Raw genomic sequence first — 15,585 nt, forward strand, 5'->3', positions numbered from 1 at the left:
TCCTATTTGAAGTCATTCATTACTTATTTTTTTAATAGCAGCTAGAACAAAATATGTAACCCTTACACCGATCTACAAACCCCTTTGGCGCCCAGCCCCACCCCTTCTGGGACTGTGGCCCCTCCTACTCACCCCCAGCCACACCCCCTGGCTTTCTGTTCTTGGAGCTGCCAGTCTGTCAACCCCAGGCCCCGTCCCTGCTGGGAATGGTCTTCCCGCATTTTAACCTGAATGGCTTCTCACAGGAGGTTCTGATAAATAGTATCCCTCTCAGAGACCTTTTCCGATTTAGAACCTTTCTTTTCCAAATCAAGCCCCATTTATCAGGTAACCCTTCTTGTTTCCTATTCGCATTAGCTGGGTACTGTTTACAGCAATTCCCACCACCCATGCCCCAGCCGGATAGACCCAGGAGAGCAGGGCCGCCTCTCCTTTTTCATCATTGCGTTACCAAGACTGCAGGAGGGTGGTCGCTGCTTGGTGGTGTGGCGTGAACCCCATCCTCAAACTGTCCCCCACGTGCTATGCAGTGCAGCTGTCTCTCAGTGTGGGAATCAATGGGTTGTTTCTGCCTGTTCTGTTTTTATAGCAGACTGGACTCTATGAGTACAAAGTGTTTGGTGTTCTGGCGGATTGCCCACCGGATGTGTTTGCAGATGTCTACATGGACTTGGACTACAGAAAACAGTGGGACCAATATGTCAAAGGTGAGTGACACCTACTGTTTTTTTTTAAAAAATCAATTAAAAAGTAGAATCTATTATTACTTATTTTATCTAGCATAAAGCAGCAGGTTTACTCTTTACTCTGTTATGGTTCATTTTTAATTTTTTTAAAAACTATTTATTTCTTTTTAGAGAGAGGGTAAGGGAAGGAGAAAGCGTGGAAGAGAAACATCAATGTGTGGTTGCCTCTCATGTGTCCCCTGCTGGGGACTGGCCTGCATCCCAGGCATGTGCCCTGACTGGGAATGAACTGGTGACCCTTTGCTTCACAGGCCTGTGCTCAATCCACTGAGCTACACCAGCCAGGGCTCATTTTTAATTTTGACATAAAAGTCTTAAATCCTGGTCTGTACCGCGCCTTCGCCATTCCGAGGACTCGCTCCTTGCTGCTTGTAGATCCAGTCTCGTTTTCTCTGAGGGCTGCTTTGTTCTTCCTGTAAGTCAGTTGCCATCTGTATGCCTCTGTATCACGGAAGGCTTCTTGGAGGAGGTGGTGTTTTTGGAAATTGAATAAAAACTTTATAAACAACAGGAATACTCTGTGGGAAGAGGGGAGGGTAAGGGGGGTGAGTGGTAAAGGCCCAGAAAACAGCAGCGGGGGAATCAGGAAAGCATGAAACACTATGATACATACAAATCATGAGCGATTTGGTAGCAGAATTTGGCGCTGGGTGGGAAAAGGGTTTGCATCCCTGAGGGCCTAGCCTGGCTGCCAGTCTGCAGTGCTCTCACCCTGTGAGAGATGGGGAGCTATAAAAGGCAGTAAACGGGGTTCTCCTGCCACTAGCCTTGGGAGTGACCCCCGCCCCCTCGGTCTCAGTGGAATAGAACTACGGAGTTGCCAAGGGGCGCATGAACTCTGAAAGACCCTTCCTGCAGTCGGATTCTTGCTCGCAAGTAACAGAAAGCCAACTAATGCCAGTGTAAGAAAAGGACAAAAGAAAAAAAGAGTTTATGGGTTCATGACATTGAAAACCCCATGGTGTCCTGGCTTCCAGGAGAGCTCCAACCAATATTTAAATAATCCCTCCATCTTTTGGAGAAGGCTGATGACTCTGTTTTCCCCTGCGTGGATGGGACCCTCGGGCAGATTCCTGTCATAGTGAAGATGGCCACCAGAAGATCCAGGCTTACAAATAGCTGTATAAATAACCCCAGAGGAACAGGAACAAGAATTCTACTTTCCTACTGCTGGTGGCCAGAGTCCCAGGATAGGCTTGCGTTGGCTCAGCATGGATCACATGCTTATTTCCTATGGACATTTGTCATGGTTTGGGGCCACTTACTGTTTTTGCAAATGCTTGCTATCAAGGAAGAATTATGGCGCTCACCTATCCAAGGAAGAAACCAAGTCTTCTCTGTCCCAGTCTCCCTAGCAGCCATGCCTCAGTCACATGACATGGAAGTTGCCAATAAGAGGCACATGTGGCTTCAGTCTGGAAAGAGCCACGTGAGGGTGCAGGCAGCATGTGTCTGGTGATGGTCCCAGCAAAGACATCCTCACTTTGGGAGGCAGGGTTTCACAGCTTCTACCCTCTGTTACTTGGCATCAGCGGTTCACACCATGGTGCCTGGTCCACCGGGCTGGCTTCTCTGGAACGTTCCGAGGCTCTAAACAGAACTCTCATCCTCCCGGATAGTCTGTGAGCTACCTGAGAGCCTTCCGTGGACCACTTTTCAGCCTCAACCTACTCAAAAGACAACTGAAGACGCTGGCCAGAGGCACCACCCCTGAACGAATCCCCATGGCCATGTCTTAGAGCTCATTTTCCCAGCCTTGGGTTCAATGCTGAGCCAGCTCCACTTAAAACACATAGTTCACAAGGAGGGGAAGGAGAATTGAGATGCTGGTCCAAGAAGGGGGAGTCAGTGCTGAGCACAGAAAAGCAGCAGGTGTCCATGCCTCCTCTTCCTTTTTCGGGCCATCTGCAGCACTGACGGACTGCCAAGCCCTTTAGTAGATTTTTTTGCAAAATCTGAATTAAATAATCCGTTTTCCCCGTTAGTGTCTCAATGGGATCTCTTGGTTACTTTTGCAGCCTTGGCTTGGCCACTTCTCTAAATGGCCGGGGAGAAGCTCACTGTGCAGTGACGTGGGGTCAGAAGGTGTGCATGTCATGGACTTCCTTTGCTGCCTTCCTCCAGGGCTGGGCTGCTGTTTGCACACGGCAGCAGGGTGGACTAGTAAGGGAGTGCGGTCAGGGCAGCTGTGGTGTGGTGTAAACACGGGAGACGAGCAAGACACCGGCTTAACCACGGCCATCCCACTTTCTCGCAGTTCAGGAGGGACGCCGCCTTCTCTGGGACCTTAGTGTCCCAGCTCCACACGTGACTGGGTGACTCAGTCCTGAGCTAGCTGTCCTGTCAGAAAATCTACAGATGGAAGAAAGGTCTTCAGAGCAAAACTGTTGGTGCTCTAGTGACATCTGGTGGTTCCCCGGATTTTCAGACCTGACCATTGACGTTCGGGTGCCTGACTGTGTTTCATTGCATCCTGTCTGGGAGTCTTGTTTTCGCTCTGAGGGAGACAAGTCTTGTTGGGTTCTTTTATCTGGGCTCTGCTTTTATATCTAATAGACTGTGCCCCCAGGCCATAAGCATTCAGTGGTGGTGGACTGGCCTGAGTCTTTGTAGAAGGCATTCACTTTTTTTTTGTTCTCCTCAGAACTCTATGAAAAGGAATGTGGCAGCGAGACCGTGGTCTACTGGGAGGTGAAGTACCCTTTCCCCATGTCCAACAGGGACGTATCCTTTCCCGGGGCGCACCGTTGCTCGGCTTTCTCAGTGTCACTGCGGCCTGTGGCTGTCGACCGATGGTGGCGTGGCCAGCAGGTGTAGACAGCACTGTCTTTGATTCTCACAGAAGCCTCTGCTGAAGCTGCTGCTTCTTGTGCTGCGTCTGGAGACCTGGGGGTGGATTCCCGGGCCGGACCAGGTGCGCAGTCTGCACCTGTGGTCATGGTGGGGCAGCTCCGACTTTCCCGAGACGTTTTCTGGGTCTTGGAATTGTCGGGCTGCAGACTTGGGGGGGGATGTGGAAGGAACTTTTTGTGCACGGCGTTTAACATGCGCCTGCAGTGTACAGAGAGTGAAATGGCAGAGGTATCCATCCAGGCGATCAGGGGCAGAAGGGGTCCTGGAACTCGGGCCCTCGCCCTTCCTCTCACCCCTTCTCACCTTTCACTGACACCACAGCCAGCAGTCCCTCCGTCACCGTTGCCTCTGGACACCGTGTGTATGTGGCTCCCCCTGAATTTCCTTATTTATCTTATGATGCAATTGGATGAACCGTGGGGAGTTTCAGCTGCCACTCCCAGGTTCTAAGAAGCCCATGTAGGACCAGCCCAGGAGAGCGGGATGGAAATTTGCTGGGTGGGCGGTGTGGGGGCAGGGTGACGAATAGGCAGGCTTTCTCCTCTGTCATGGCAGCTGAGCGGTTTACACGCTGAATTTCCATGTAAGGCCCTTTTAGCAAAGGGGCTCGTGGATTAAAAAAATAAGTTTTGGAAACCAGTGAATCAGGGGTGTCTTTGAGCTCCAGCACTCTGCACGGCTCTGTGCTCCTAAAAATGGTGATTCTCTGAGAAGGGAAGAGGTGAGTGGCCGTGTTTCGTGTACGCCGTCTGTGTGTGTGTTTCTGTGTCTGACTGTGCATGTCAGCCCCGGCCCCCAACTAGATGTAAACGCCATCAGGGCTTATGTCTTGGCCCAGTTCCCGCATACTGCCGGGTGGTTTGTGGACACATGGCGTGTATTGGAACAGATTGTGGATTACTTACTCTCTCAGATTTTACATGGTTCTCTCTAATCCTGCCGACAACGGTGCAAGGTAGGCACCATCATCCCCATCTCACAGTTAAGGAAACTGAGTCAAAGAGAAGTTCAGAACTTGACTCGGGCCCATGCAGCTAGTGGGTGGAAAAGGCAAGCTAGGGACCAGGTCCAGCTGTCCCCACAGGTGGTCATCTTGACCAGGCCATGACCCTACCTCTCCTGCTTCACAGGGACACTGCTGGGTAGGTATTCTCAGGAGTGAAAACTTGGGGCTCCTTGAACTTGTATTTTACTGGCTTTCCAATGCCATACAATCCCTTGGGTTTTTTTCAGTCTTTCTATGTGTGTCTCTCCAATAAGGGATGTTAAATTTGGAGAAGAATACAGTGCTGAAGAACATTCACTTTGGAGAGGAAGATCCCAGGTTGAGTGCGCACCCGTCCTCTGGTTTGCTGTGTGGCCTTGGAAAAGGCCTTGCATGTGCTCGGGCCTCAGTGAACTGGCGGTCCTCCCGTCATAGGCTGTGTGGCACACTGGGCCTTCCAACCTGCCAGACCTCTGCCAAGTTTTAATCAATCTATGCATCAAGTTAAGTTTTCCTCAGTGGAGTGTCAGGTGATGTCTATCACATGAGCTGAGAAAGTTGTGGGAGAAGGCGGGACATCATTTGCTGATATGTGGGAGAGAGGAGATTCAGAGGCAAAAGCAACATCATTTCTTTCCTAAAACGTTTAAGAACTGTACTCCTCATGACTTAGAGGTTGGGGGCCATAGTCCACCCTGTAGGGTGCCCGAGTGAGGGGTGGGACAAGTGTGGATGCTTTAGAGAGGTGACGTGGGGCCGTGATCCTTTCTGCTGTACAGTCAGGGCAGCTGTGTTATACTCAGAGTGGTTACTCCTAGTGTTAAATCTAAAATTCTGTCATTTGAAAGGATAAAGGACAAAGTGTTGAGCCCTGTCCACCTGTGAAAGTCTAGTTAAGGTTCAGGTGCAGCTTTCCCCACTCGACCTGGGCTGTGGGATCTTGGTCAAGATTCTTTACCTCTCTGATGTAACGTTCTCATGTGTGAGACAGGATACGTGCACTCAACTCCCAGGGATTGGTCAGGGTCAAAATAGACATTATAGGTAAAGTACATGTTTATTACATGGTAAGGGCCCGATAAGTGGTGACTTCCCATTCCCTAGGATTTTAATTACCTTCCCTAGAACAGTGCTGTACATGTAGTGGTTGTGCTGAGTGTTTATCGAGATGAAATGACTATTATTCCTGGTGAGCCAGTGTTATCTCAGCGTGTGCATCAGCCCACACAGTATTCAGGTAGTCAGTGTCTTCCTACCATCACCAGCTGTAAGTGACGTGGCTTGACTGTCCTCTGAGCATAGAGGTCAGTAGTTAGAGCTTTGGGGGCGGTCGCGCCAAGGTGGAATGGTGTAGAATGTTAATCGAGTGCTTATTCTGCTCCAGTCTGTCTATAATGCCCCCACCAAGCCTGCCTGCTGGACGCGTCACTCCCTTCTCCGGCATCGGGAAACCGAGTCTCAGAGAAGTTGCGTCCATAAGCCAGGATCACACAGCTGACAGGTGATCAATCCTCTGCTCTCTCCAAGTGCCTTCTCGGAGAAAGGAGGAGTGGTTTCTGTGCATAATTAAAGATATCAAGAAATGATGCACAGGAGGGTAATGCGTGCTTTCAAGGGATATACCAGGTGGTATGAGGCACAATCTTGCAGTGCAGGTAAGGAGAGAGGGCAGATGGGCAAAGTAACAGTACAAGAGAGCAGATGCCGTGTGGGAGGAACAGAATCCCCCTTCCCGCTTTGCTTCTGGCTGTGGGGCTCCCCTTCTGCCTGTCTGAGATGCTGGTGTGGATGTCGTGCCTTGACTAGCATCGCAGTACGTCTACGTCCGGCAGCGGCAAGAGCTGGACGTGGAAGGACGGAAGATCTGTGTGGTCCTGGCTCAGAGCGTCTCCGTGCCACAGTTTGCGGAGAGGCCGGGTGTGATCCGAGTGAAGGGGTACAAGCAGAGCCTGGCGATTGAGAGCGATGGCAAGAAGGGGAGCAAAGGTAAAGCTAGGGTGCACGTTGGTGCACCGGCCAGAGCCACTCATGGGAAGGCCTTGCGGATCGTGAGGCACGTTGGTGCCTGATGCTTGGTCCCTGAGGTCAGAGAGTGGGATGGGCAGGTCTGCCCAACAAACAGGGATGAACGCCCGCCGGGGGAGGGACTCAGTCCGTCCCAGACACTTGGCTCGAGTGCAAGGTGGACATTTAGATCTAACTCACCCCAACCTCTACTGACTCCAGTCCCGATGGAATCAGAACATTGAAGTAAACCAGAGGGCTTAGAGATGGCTGCAGGCTGATCCTGCGGATGAGGCCCAGAGCTGGTTTGGGGAGACACACCCCACCTCAGCAAAAACCAAGTGACTTGGGGCCTGCCCACCTGGAGTTCAAACCACAAGAAGAGCTGGGGTGGAGCGTGGGGCATATGGCTTCCTGCCCCACTGGGACGAGGGCAGCCTTGAATCTGAGGCAAAGTCTGAACCGTCATTCTGGTGCCTGTTGGATCTGCCGCCTTGACAGGCAGATGAACTTTTCTAAGTCTCCATTTTATCCTTTACACACTGGGGTTTAATTTCGCCAACGCTTTAACGATTGTTAGGTTAAAGAGTGAGAGAAGTGCTGTGTTTTGCTGTGTATAATGTGCACCCACGTTTTGTGCGCATTATATACAGGATTATTACACCCATTATTCATGGCGTATAATCATCCTACCTGTGTATAATGCACATCTTTCTTTTTCCCTCAAAAATTTGGGCAAAAAGTGTGCATTTATACACAGTAGAATGTGGTAAGGAGATACTGAATCCAAGGGTCTAGCACTTGCCAGGTGTTTCATAAATATCAGGAAAATGTACCTAGGCTGTGTTTCCAAAAGCGTTTGTATGTAAATGTCCCGAAAGACAAGGCAGAGGACAGGCATCCGCTGAGTTACATGTTACCTCCCACCTTTTTTCCTGGGGCTGAGCCTGAGGGTGGAAGGTTTGCAGGGTGTGTTGCTGTACCTTCCTAACGTGTTTTCTCCTTCCCAATTGTCCTTTCTTCCCCCATCTAGTTTTCATGTATTACTTCGATAACCCGGGTGGCCAAATTCCGTCCTGGCTCATTAACTGGGCTGCCAAGGTGAGATCCCAGGAGGCCGGGGGGAGGGGGGGTGTTTGACAGATGTTGACTGAGCCCGTGGGGCTGTCAGGCTGAAGAGACACGCTGTCTCAAGCCTAATGAGGCTCTTTTATGGAGTAGCTTGGTTGAGTGACCACGGTTAGGACTGGGGCTGCTAATGACACCCAAGAGGAAGCTGGGACAAAAGACAAAGACTCCTTTAGCTGGAATGCCAGCCCCTCCCTGCCAGGACCCCGAGACCCCGCCAGGATCACTCTCTGGAACCTCGGGACAATAGCCTGCTCCTTGTTGGAACAATGGTGCCTTTGGACCCTGTATCTGCTTATGGAGTAGCAAGACAGGCTGGCCTGGCTCGGCAGCCAGCCAGACGTCGCCGAGCCTGGGCAAAGCCTCCAGTTTTGTTGGTGTTTTGTGTTGCTGGTCTGTAAGGACAGGGAACCACAGCGCCAGCGCAGATCACTAGAGACCGCCTGGGAGCCTGGCTTCTCCGGGGCCACTCAGCCTGCTTTATTTCAGTCCTGCTTACTGGCCGGAGGGCTCAACAGGTCCCCTGGGAGAGTGAAAACGCTCATAGGCTTTGGGTCAAATCCATGTGAATTTGAATCCAGACCCCGCACTGATTCTGTAATCTGCAGAAGCCACTGGGTTTTTCCCTTTTGAAAAAGGAAATGGGTGTTACCTACCTTATAGAGTGGGAGCAAATAAGACAGTGTTTGGGGAGAGCCTTGCACAACGATCAACACTAACTAAACAATAATATATCCCACCTCCCGCCCCCAAATACTTACCATTCTGTCATTGGGTAAAGCAAGTCCTTTCATTTCTTTAGAAGAATTGAATAACCCAGCCCATTCCCAAATCCTGTGGTACCTCAAAATGTCTTAGATTCTCACTAGCAAAAGCCAAAATATGAGCCACCGTCTGGCAACAGTGGCCCCTCTTGTCTGGTCTCCCCTGCGCTCTGGATCTTGCCTTTTGTCAGTGTCTTTGGCAGCATTCTGTTGAAGTCCAGTCCTGTTGTCTTTTATTCTTCCCAGAGTCCTCTTTGTTTACCTTAGTTACGTCCCAGAGAATTGGAAGTGACTGCTACGAAGACAAAGAAGTGACCGTCTCCTTTGCTTTGCAGAATGGAGTTCCTAACTTCTTGAAAGACATGGCGAAAGCCTGTCAGGCCTACCTCAAAAAAACCTAAGGAGAACTGGGAACCCTGTGCCCACGGACCGATGTCTTCAGAAGTGCCACAACCCGAGGACGTTGCCCTTCCTTTCACTTTTCCACCTTCAGAGGCTGGCACACTCTCCCTCCAGCATGCCGGCCCCGAGCACATGTGCCCAACACCCAGCTTCCTGTCCCACTCTGTCTGCCCTGGGACCCCACTGCCTTCTTTCACTGCTGAATATGGGTCATATTAGGGAAACTTCTGCTTGTTTGTTTTTCAAAAAGGAAGTCCTTAGTAGCGAACACGATCATGCCATTGCGCCCTTTGAAGGGGACGGGTGGGTGGAGGAGTGACAACATCATGTAGGGCAGGAATGACCTCTCCAGGCCAGCTGGCTCCTGCCCCGGATGTGATTCCTGGTGACTCAGGAGGGGCTGCTAGAAGTTACATTCCCTTCAGAGCTGACACTCAGTGTACCAGGCCCAGGGGACTGTGCTGATGTCTATTTGCCTTAAGCTTTGGTGACTTGATTTAGCTGGGATTTGAGGTGATAATCCGGTAAGTCTCTGCTCATTCTCACTCCTGGAGGATCTCATGGTGTTTTAATTTCAAAGTAAAAAAACAAAACAGTGTAATCCTAACTAAGCACATAATGTGATAACCGCTTTTCTCTCATCGTCTGCGTCTGGGTGTCTCTCCATCCAGTCTGCCACTGAAGGAAGGTTTCTTTAATGTCACTAGCTCTGCATTCTACTGGAAACTGGGGCATCAGGATGGCTCTGGTAGTCCCAAAAGCCAAGGACACACAGCACTTCGATCAGATGTCCTTATATTCAGTAAGATAAGTTTCCCTTCTAGAGTCTCTGGAGGTGTCGAAGGGATAATCGTCACAGCCGGGGAAATATTAATTAGTGGCTGGATTGAGTCTGCACTTTTTTTCTCAGGAATTTTACTGAAGTTGTCCACCTCTTCCACCACCAAAAAACTTCTAGTTTCCTATTTTCTCCTGAAGGGCAAGATATTCTGTGACACAGCCTTGACGATCTCAGGGAAAAATTTTAACCATGGTGTGTGACAGTATCAAACCTTGATAAGTGGGCAGAGAAATTCAGGATGTAGAGCTAGAAGCAAGAAAGTTATTAAAAGGGGATACCTCAAACTGTATTTTCTCTCTGGGAAGGAAAGTTATTGAATACCAAATAAATACAGAGTGACTTCTATTTGGCTTGTCTGCAGCTTCCTTCTCACCTCATTCCTTTTGTGAGCATGAATCAATTTGGTCTCTTGTTTACACGTCACATCCAACCTAACTCACAGACTTGAACAAAGAAGAGAATTTTAGGCTCATGTACCCGTTAAGGCCAGGGGAAGAAGGGCCTCAGGTAGGTGTTGATACAGGTGCTTAAATGGACATTAGAACTCAGATCTCTTCTTCAAGTTGTTTTTGCTGTTGGGCAGGGTTTGGTGGCAAGGTTGCTGCTAACAGCAAAAGGTAGGTTTGCATCTTCCAAGGCTCACGCTGAGCCAAAAATAAAAAGAGAGAGAAAGCATTTCTTTCCATGAAACCCACACCATCCCATGATTCCTTCTAAACCTTGTGCCTATTTCTGCCCCAGCCATTGTTGTACAGATAGGATTATGCAACTAAGTGAAAACTTCATCAGTTTATCATTAAAATATTATCATGACTATAGCTGAAATTTAATTATAGAGAAACCAAATTAAGTGACTCATGTTAAAAAGGTCAAGTTGAAATTTTATGTATAAAGCCATTGAAACAGAAGCCCTAAGATTACAGCCTTTGAGCAGATAATCAACATTGACGGTATTGTGCAAACCATAATTTTAAACAGTGTTGCATAATTTAAGAACTCTGAGAATATGAAGAATGTGGACTTTCTAAGTGAGGCAGAGAAAAAAGGCCCAAAGTTTGCTCTTATTGGTAGAGTTTTCACTCCTTGGCATTTGTGCTTGCCACTTGGAAGAAGACGGTCCCATGCAGCAGTGATTTTCAACCTTTTTCAGCTCATGGCACACATAAACTAATTACTAAAATTCTGCAGCAAAGCAAAAATATATTTTTTGCCAATCTGACAAAAAGTAGGTATAATTTTGATTCATTCATGCCGGACACCTATTGCTGTGTTGGCTGTTGTCTTTGTTTAATTTGCCAATCTAAGGGAAAGGAGGCCAATGTCCCTGACTAAACAGGTATTGTATGATTTAAAAATTCTTGCAGCACACTGCTTGAAAATCCCTGCTATGGAGTGTTGAAATATGAGATTATATGGGCAACTGAGAAGCCCTGGGCCTGTGAGGCACAGAAAATAGAGAACTGGTACCTTAGAGAGGCACCTGATTCTTCAGGGTGTGCTTTGCACAGGGGCTGGATGGACCATTTGGAGTTTGAAAGTTGTAAATACCTGGTCGTTCCTCTAGCACTTCACTTCACCTCTTTTTCCTGTGTCTGTGCCTTTAAATAGACACCAGTATCCTTGTGAACAGAGTTATTTCACATTGGCTACATTGCCTTCCAGGGTAGGACAGAGCAGGTACTCAGATGGTAACTCCATGTGTAAGCGATTTAGAGAAGACTCACCAAATGACACATACCCAGGAGACTAAACCCATCCAACATAGAGGCTTCATTTGATTACATTAAATAATGGTTTAATATTACTTAATCATTTAATTCAAGTCAAATTATTTCCCCCCAAACATCATTTTGGGTGTTCCAGGTTCGCGTGGGACCTTCCTCCAAAGCACGAAGCTCTTTGTTAAGGGCTGCCTTTGCTGCTGTGTCTGCTATCCTTCCATGTCTCAGAAACGGTGCAGTCTGGACTGAGTCCAGCTGAGATCGGTCAGAGGTTTCAGGATTTGTAATGAAAAAAATACATAGCACTACTGTTGGCACTACATTTCTTCCACAGGCGAATTATTCACACGGCATAACAATTCCAAGTTAATGGCCACCTTGGAACCGAGGAGGCCCGGCAGAGGGTCACTTCCCTTGAAAATGTTCCTACTTCACAGGGAGAGACCCGGCTCCCTGGCCGAGATTCCTCATCCAGAATCCCCATCGATAGTACCTGCCCTTCATCTCCTCAAACCTCCTCATCTCCCCGCTGGATTGGAGAGACAAGGCAGGAGGAGCCTTGCTGGTTCTCGGGTTTCTGGTAGCACGACCCAGTTGGCTCAGAAAATTACCTTTAAAAGCTTTGAGACAGGTGTGCAGCTAACAGCTGTTTCTCCGGAGTCTGGTGTCTGCCCGCCAAGGAGATAGGCAGGTGGCTCCTGAGTGAATGAGACAGGCTTGTGGCTGCCCTCGGGGGGCTTATGGTCCAGTGAAGAAGACAAAGCGGACGAGCTGTAGGATGGGTGATGAATTTTGAGAAAGAGCAAGTAAAGGGGGCTGCAGGCTGTGAAACTGGACGCACTAGCCAGGTGTGAGGGGTAAGAGGCGGACATGGAGCTGCCTGGGTGTGAGCTGGGGAGGAAGACTGTTCCCCAGGGAAGCCACACTTTGCACAGAATCCCACAGGTGGGAACACAGCTACCTCAGAAGAACTACCACGGGCCAGTGTGGCTGCAGCGATGACGTAAAGGAGAGGCGTCTCATGCGTGGCTGGAGGGGGAGGCGCCCTGGCCGGGTAATTCAGTCCTTAGAACATCATTGTGATCCGCCGAGGCTGCGGGTTTGAACCCCGGTTAGGACATACACAAGACAACCGATGAGTACATCAATAAGAGGAACGACCAGTGGATGCGTTTCCCTTCCTCTTTCCCTTACTCTTTCCAAAATCAATAAAAAGTTAAATAAAACACTACGTAAAAGAAGTAGGCAGTTAGGTGATGGGAGACCCTGAGAGCTACAGCGAGGATTTTGGACTTTAATCCCAGAACACCCATTAAGCTGCGAGGGATTTTTAAACTGAGAAATGACCTGATGAGACTCATTCATCCTTTGCAGCTGCTCATTCCCCCCCATGGCCCTCCGTCATCTCTGGCAGTCCTTCCAACTTGTGTCAGGAGGATACCACCCACGGTGCATCCAGCCTCCTCATTTCGAGACTCCTTGCAGTCCGGCAGCTCACAGAGCGGACCACACCCAAACCTACTTTCCAAGGTGGAGCATCGGCCTCCGAGTTCAGCCAGAGGAAGGAGGGCCAGGGCAGCGTCTGCAGGCCTCCTCCGTGCCTCCTTCGCCATCCGCATGCCACGCACTCTCCGGCGTGACTGTGCCCTGCAGCCCGTCAGAGCAGAGCCGTTCCAGAAGCCAGAAGTGGGAGAGAAAAAGGAAAGACCTAAAAAAATGTAAGCAGGTTCTTTTCTCCGAAGTTTCTTTTTCTCCACTTCTCAACTACAGGAAGATTTTTTTTTCTTCTTCTTGAAAAGATAGAAGCACGTTGTTGAGGTTCTGAGTTTAGAACCAGCAAAATGGGAGGGCTTCAGAAAAGTTATTTATATTGTTCACCTCCATGTATTTTTGTGTGTGACTGCCTAAATATACATAATACGTGCTCTCTTTCGTGGGGTATAATAATGGAATGACTACCAGTGTTTCCGAACCTTTTTGGCACTAGGGACTGGTTCTGTGGAAGGCAATCTTCCCATGGAGGGAGGGGGTGGGGTTGGTTTCAGGATGATTGGAGTGCAGTACATTGAAGCTCACCTCCTGCTGTGCAGCCCGGTTCCCAACAGGGCTGGACCAGTACCGGTGCTCGGCCTGGAGGTTGGGGACACCTGGACTAAGTGGCATGTTATGTGAATTACTGTCCAAGTTCTCTCCACGCTACACCAGGTGCCGTGCTCCCAGTGGAGGTGATAAAGGTTGAAGGGACTCTTCTGTCGGGGAATTAGCAGTCCAGAGAGGGCATGATGCCTAGGTTATGAGAATGAGATCATCACCGTAGGAAATGAAAACAGGCACTATTGTGGGGGTTTGTGGCCAGCTGACATTAAAAACAAGACAGCAGGCCCAAAATGGAGTTGCTTATGCTAAGCAGTACCTCACCGAACAAAAGCCTAACCTAATTACAGTTTGGCTTTTAGAGGAATGAAACCTTAAACCAATTGCTCAGGCCTCCCCTAGTCAGGTCATCTGCCTGACAGACCCCCTGCTGTCCCCTAATGAAAAGTCACCTTGCGGTGACCAACCTGCTTTTTCCCCCTGGTGTAACTAACACCCTTGTCTCTGCTTCCTTCTGCCTATGAAAGCCTCTCATTTGTACAGCCCCCTGGAGCTTCTTCCTACCTGTTACATTGGATGCTGCCTGATTCCAATCGATTTTTGCTGAAATAAACTCTTGAAATTGTGACTATGCCTCAGTTTGTCTCTTAAGAGCTCTGTTGTCAGAAGAGGAAGCTGGGAGATTGCAACAGCCCCCAGGAACAACCAGCACCTGCGTAGGCACCTGTGCACACTCTGAGCTCGCTGCTCTCTCACTGCCTCTCTCTGGAGGTCAAAGGTAAGCCCCTTTCGGGTCCTAGCTCGCAGCGTCTGGAGCTTTCACACTTTGTATGAGCAGTTCTTTTTCTGGACTGGATCCAAAAATTGGCAGGAGTCAGACTGGTCCTGGCTTAGAAAGTGGACCAGGTCTGGGGTCACGCTGAGTCCTGGTTAAGCTGCACCAGAGCCCGTGTGAGGCCTCAACTCAGGTGAGTTACATTTTGTTTTATGGCTGAACAAGGAGGCTGACTTTCCAAGAAAACGTTGAAGCACAGTGGCCACAGGAGAGAACGTTTAACCTAAACGAGCTTATCCATGTATGAGGGGCCCTGGAATAAAAGGCGTCTCACTCAGCCCAGCACTCACCAGAAAGAGCAGACAGAACATTACTTTTCCTCCACTGCAGACGCCCGGCCCCTCCAGAGCCTGCAGACAGAATCCTGGGAAAGTGGCAGGAGCCCACAAAGGTGAGAATTCTTACCCAACTAGGTCTCCCATCCCTGCCTCTGTGATGCATGGTCCAGAGAGGAAGGTAAAATTCCACCTTTCCCCCTCTTTTCCAAATTTAGATTGGCAGGTAAAAACATTTGTAAGAATATTACCTTAGAACTGGGACCTGTGAATTTGCTTTCAGGGACAGCTCTGGCCTTCTTATGTGTCCCACTCTGTGTCCGGAGAAGCTGGCTTGGCCACTATCACGTTGCCCCCCCCCCCCCAAGTCGTACAGAAGCAGAGTGAGGTACACTCCATTTTCAGGTGGGGTCCTACCAAACTGTTGCCAGCTCCGGGGGGAATTGTCTTTTTTTAAATTTGGGTTTATCTCTGCAAGTGGCTCCGGACCCTGGGAGGGCACTTCAGTATCTCCTGCACCCTCCCCGGGGATGCTCTTGTCCCCATGAAACCTGACAAGGATTTTTGTTTCTTCAGTTGCTTTATAGTCAGAAGTTGGTCAGATTGGACGCTGATATTCAGAGCCTGATAGAAACGTTTTTTAGGACTTCTTACCAAAGGCAAAGTGAAGTTATATAGCCAGAGGGAAAGAAAATCATTTCAAAGCCTTTGTGGAAAGATTTAATAAAACATTCTGAAGGCACACAGCTCCAAGTCTAGACCACGGTAACCTTCTGATTCCCACCTTCGTGGAAGACCTCCCTGTTATACACAAGCAACCCGAGGGTAGGGTGGGGGGGGCAGTCTCCTTGCCACTCAGGTAGCAACCCAATTATTTGAGAGATTAAAAACAGCTGTACTTTTCTTACAAGTTGAGTCTTTATGAAAACAGAAAGGT

At 49.2% G+C, this 15,585-nt stretch overlaps 1 protein-coding gene across 5 annotated transcripts in view; it reads left to right on the plus strand.

Moving 5' to 3' along the window:
• The window catches only part of PCTP (phosphatidylcholine transfer protein), a 131,451-nt gene extending 117,336 nt beyond the window's left edge, over window positions 1-14,115 (plus strand). For 3 of the 5 annotated variants that reach the window (XM_053656649.1, XM_053656655.1, XM_053656638.1), the window contains 5 exons: window positions 590-707; window positions 3,391-3,470; window positions 6,399-6,570; window positions 7,622-7,689; window positions 8,816-10,068. In XM_053656649.1, coding sequence (XP_053512624.1) covers window positions 590-707; window positions 3,391-3,470; window positions 6,399-6,570; window positions 7,622-7,689; window positions 8,816-8,881 — 504 coding nt within the window. In that variant the 3' untranslated portion in view covers window positions 8,882-10,068. Of the gene's footprint in view, window positions 1-589; window positions 708-3,390; window positions 3,471-6,398; window positions 6,571-7,621; window positions 7,690-8,747; window positions 10,069-12,818 lie in introns of those variants that run through there. The other 2 variants (XM_053656645.1, XM_053656652.1) reach the window with 2 other exon arrangements.
• The last annotated feature ends 1,470 nt before the right edge of the window (window positions 14,116-15,585 follow it).

This window comes from Artibeus jamaicensis, unplaced genomic scaffold (genome assembly GCF_021234435.1).
Source record: "Artibeus jamaicensis isolate MK-2021 breed Jamaican fruit bat unplaced genomic scaffold, CSHL_Jam_final contig_1998, whole genome shotgun sequence".
Classification (NCBI taxonomy): Eukaryota; Metazoa; Chordata; class Mammalia; order Chiroptera; family Phyllostomidae; genus Artibeus; species Artibeus jamaicensis.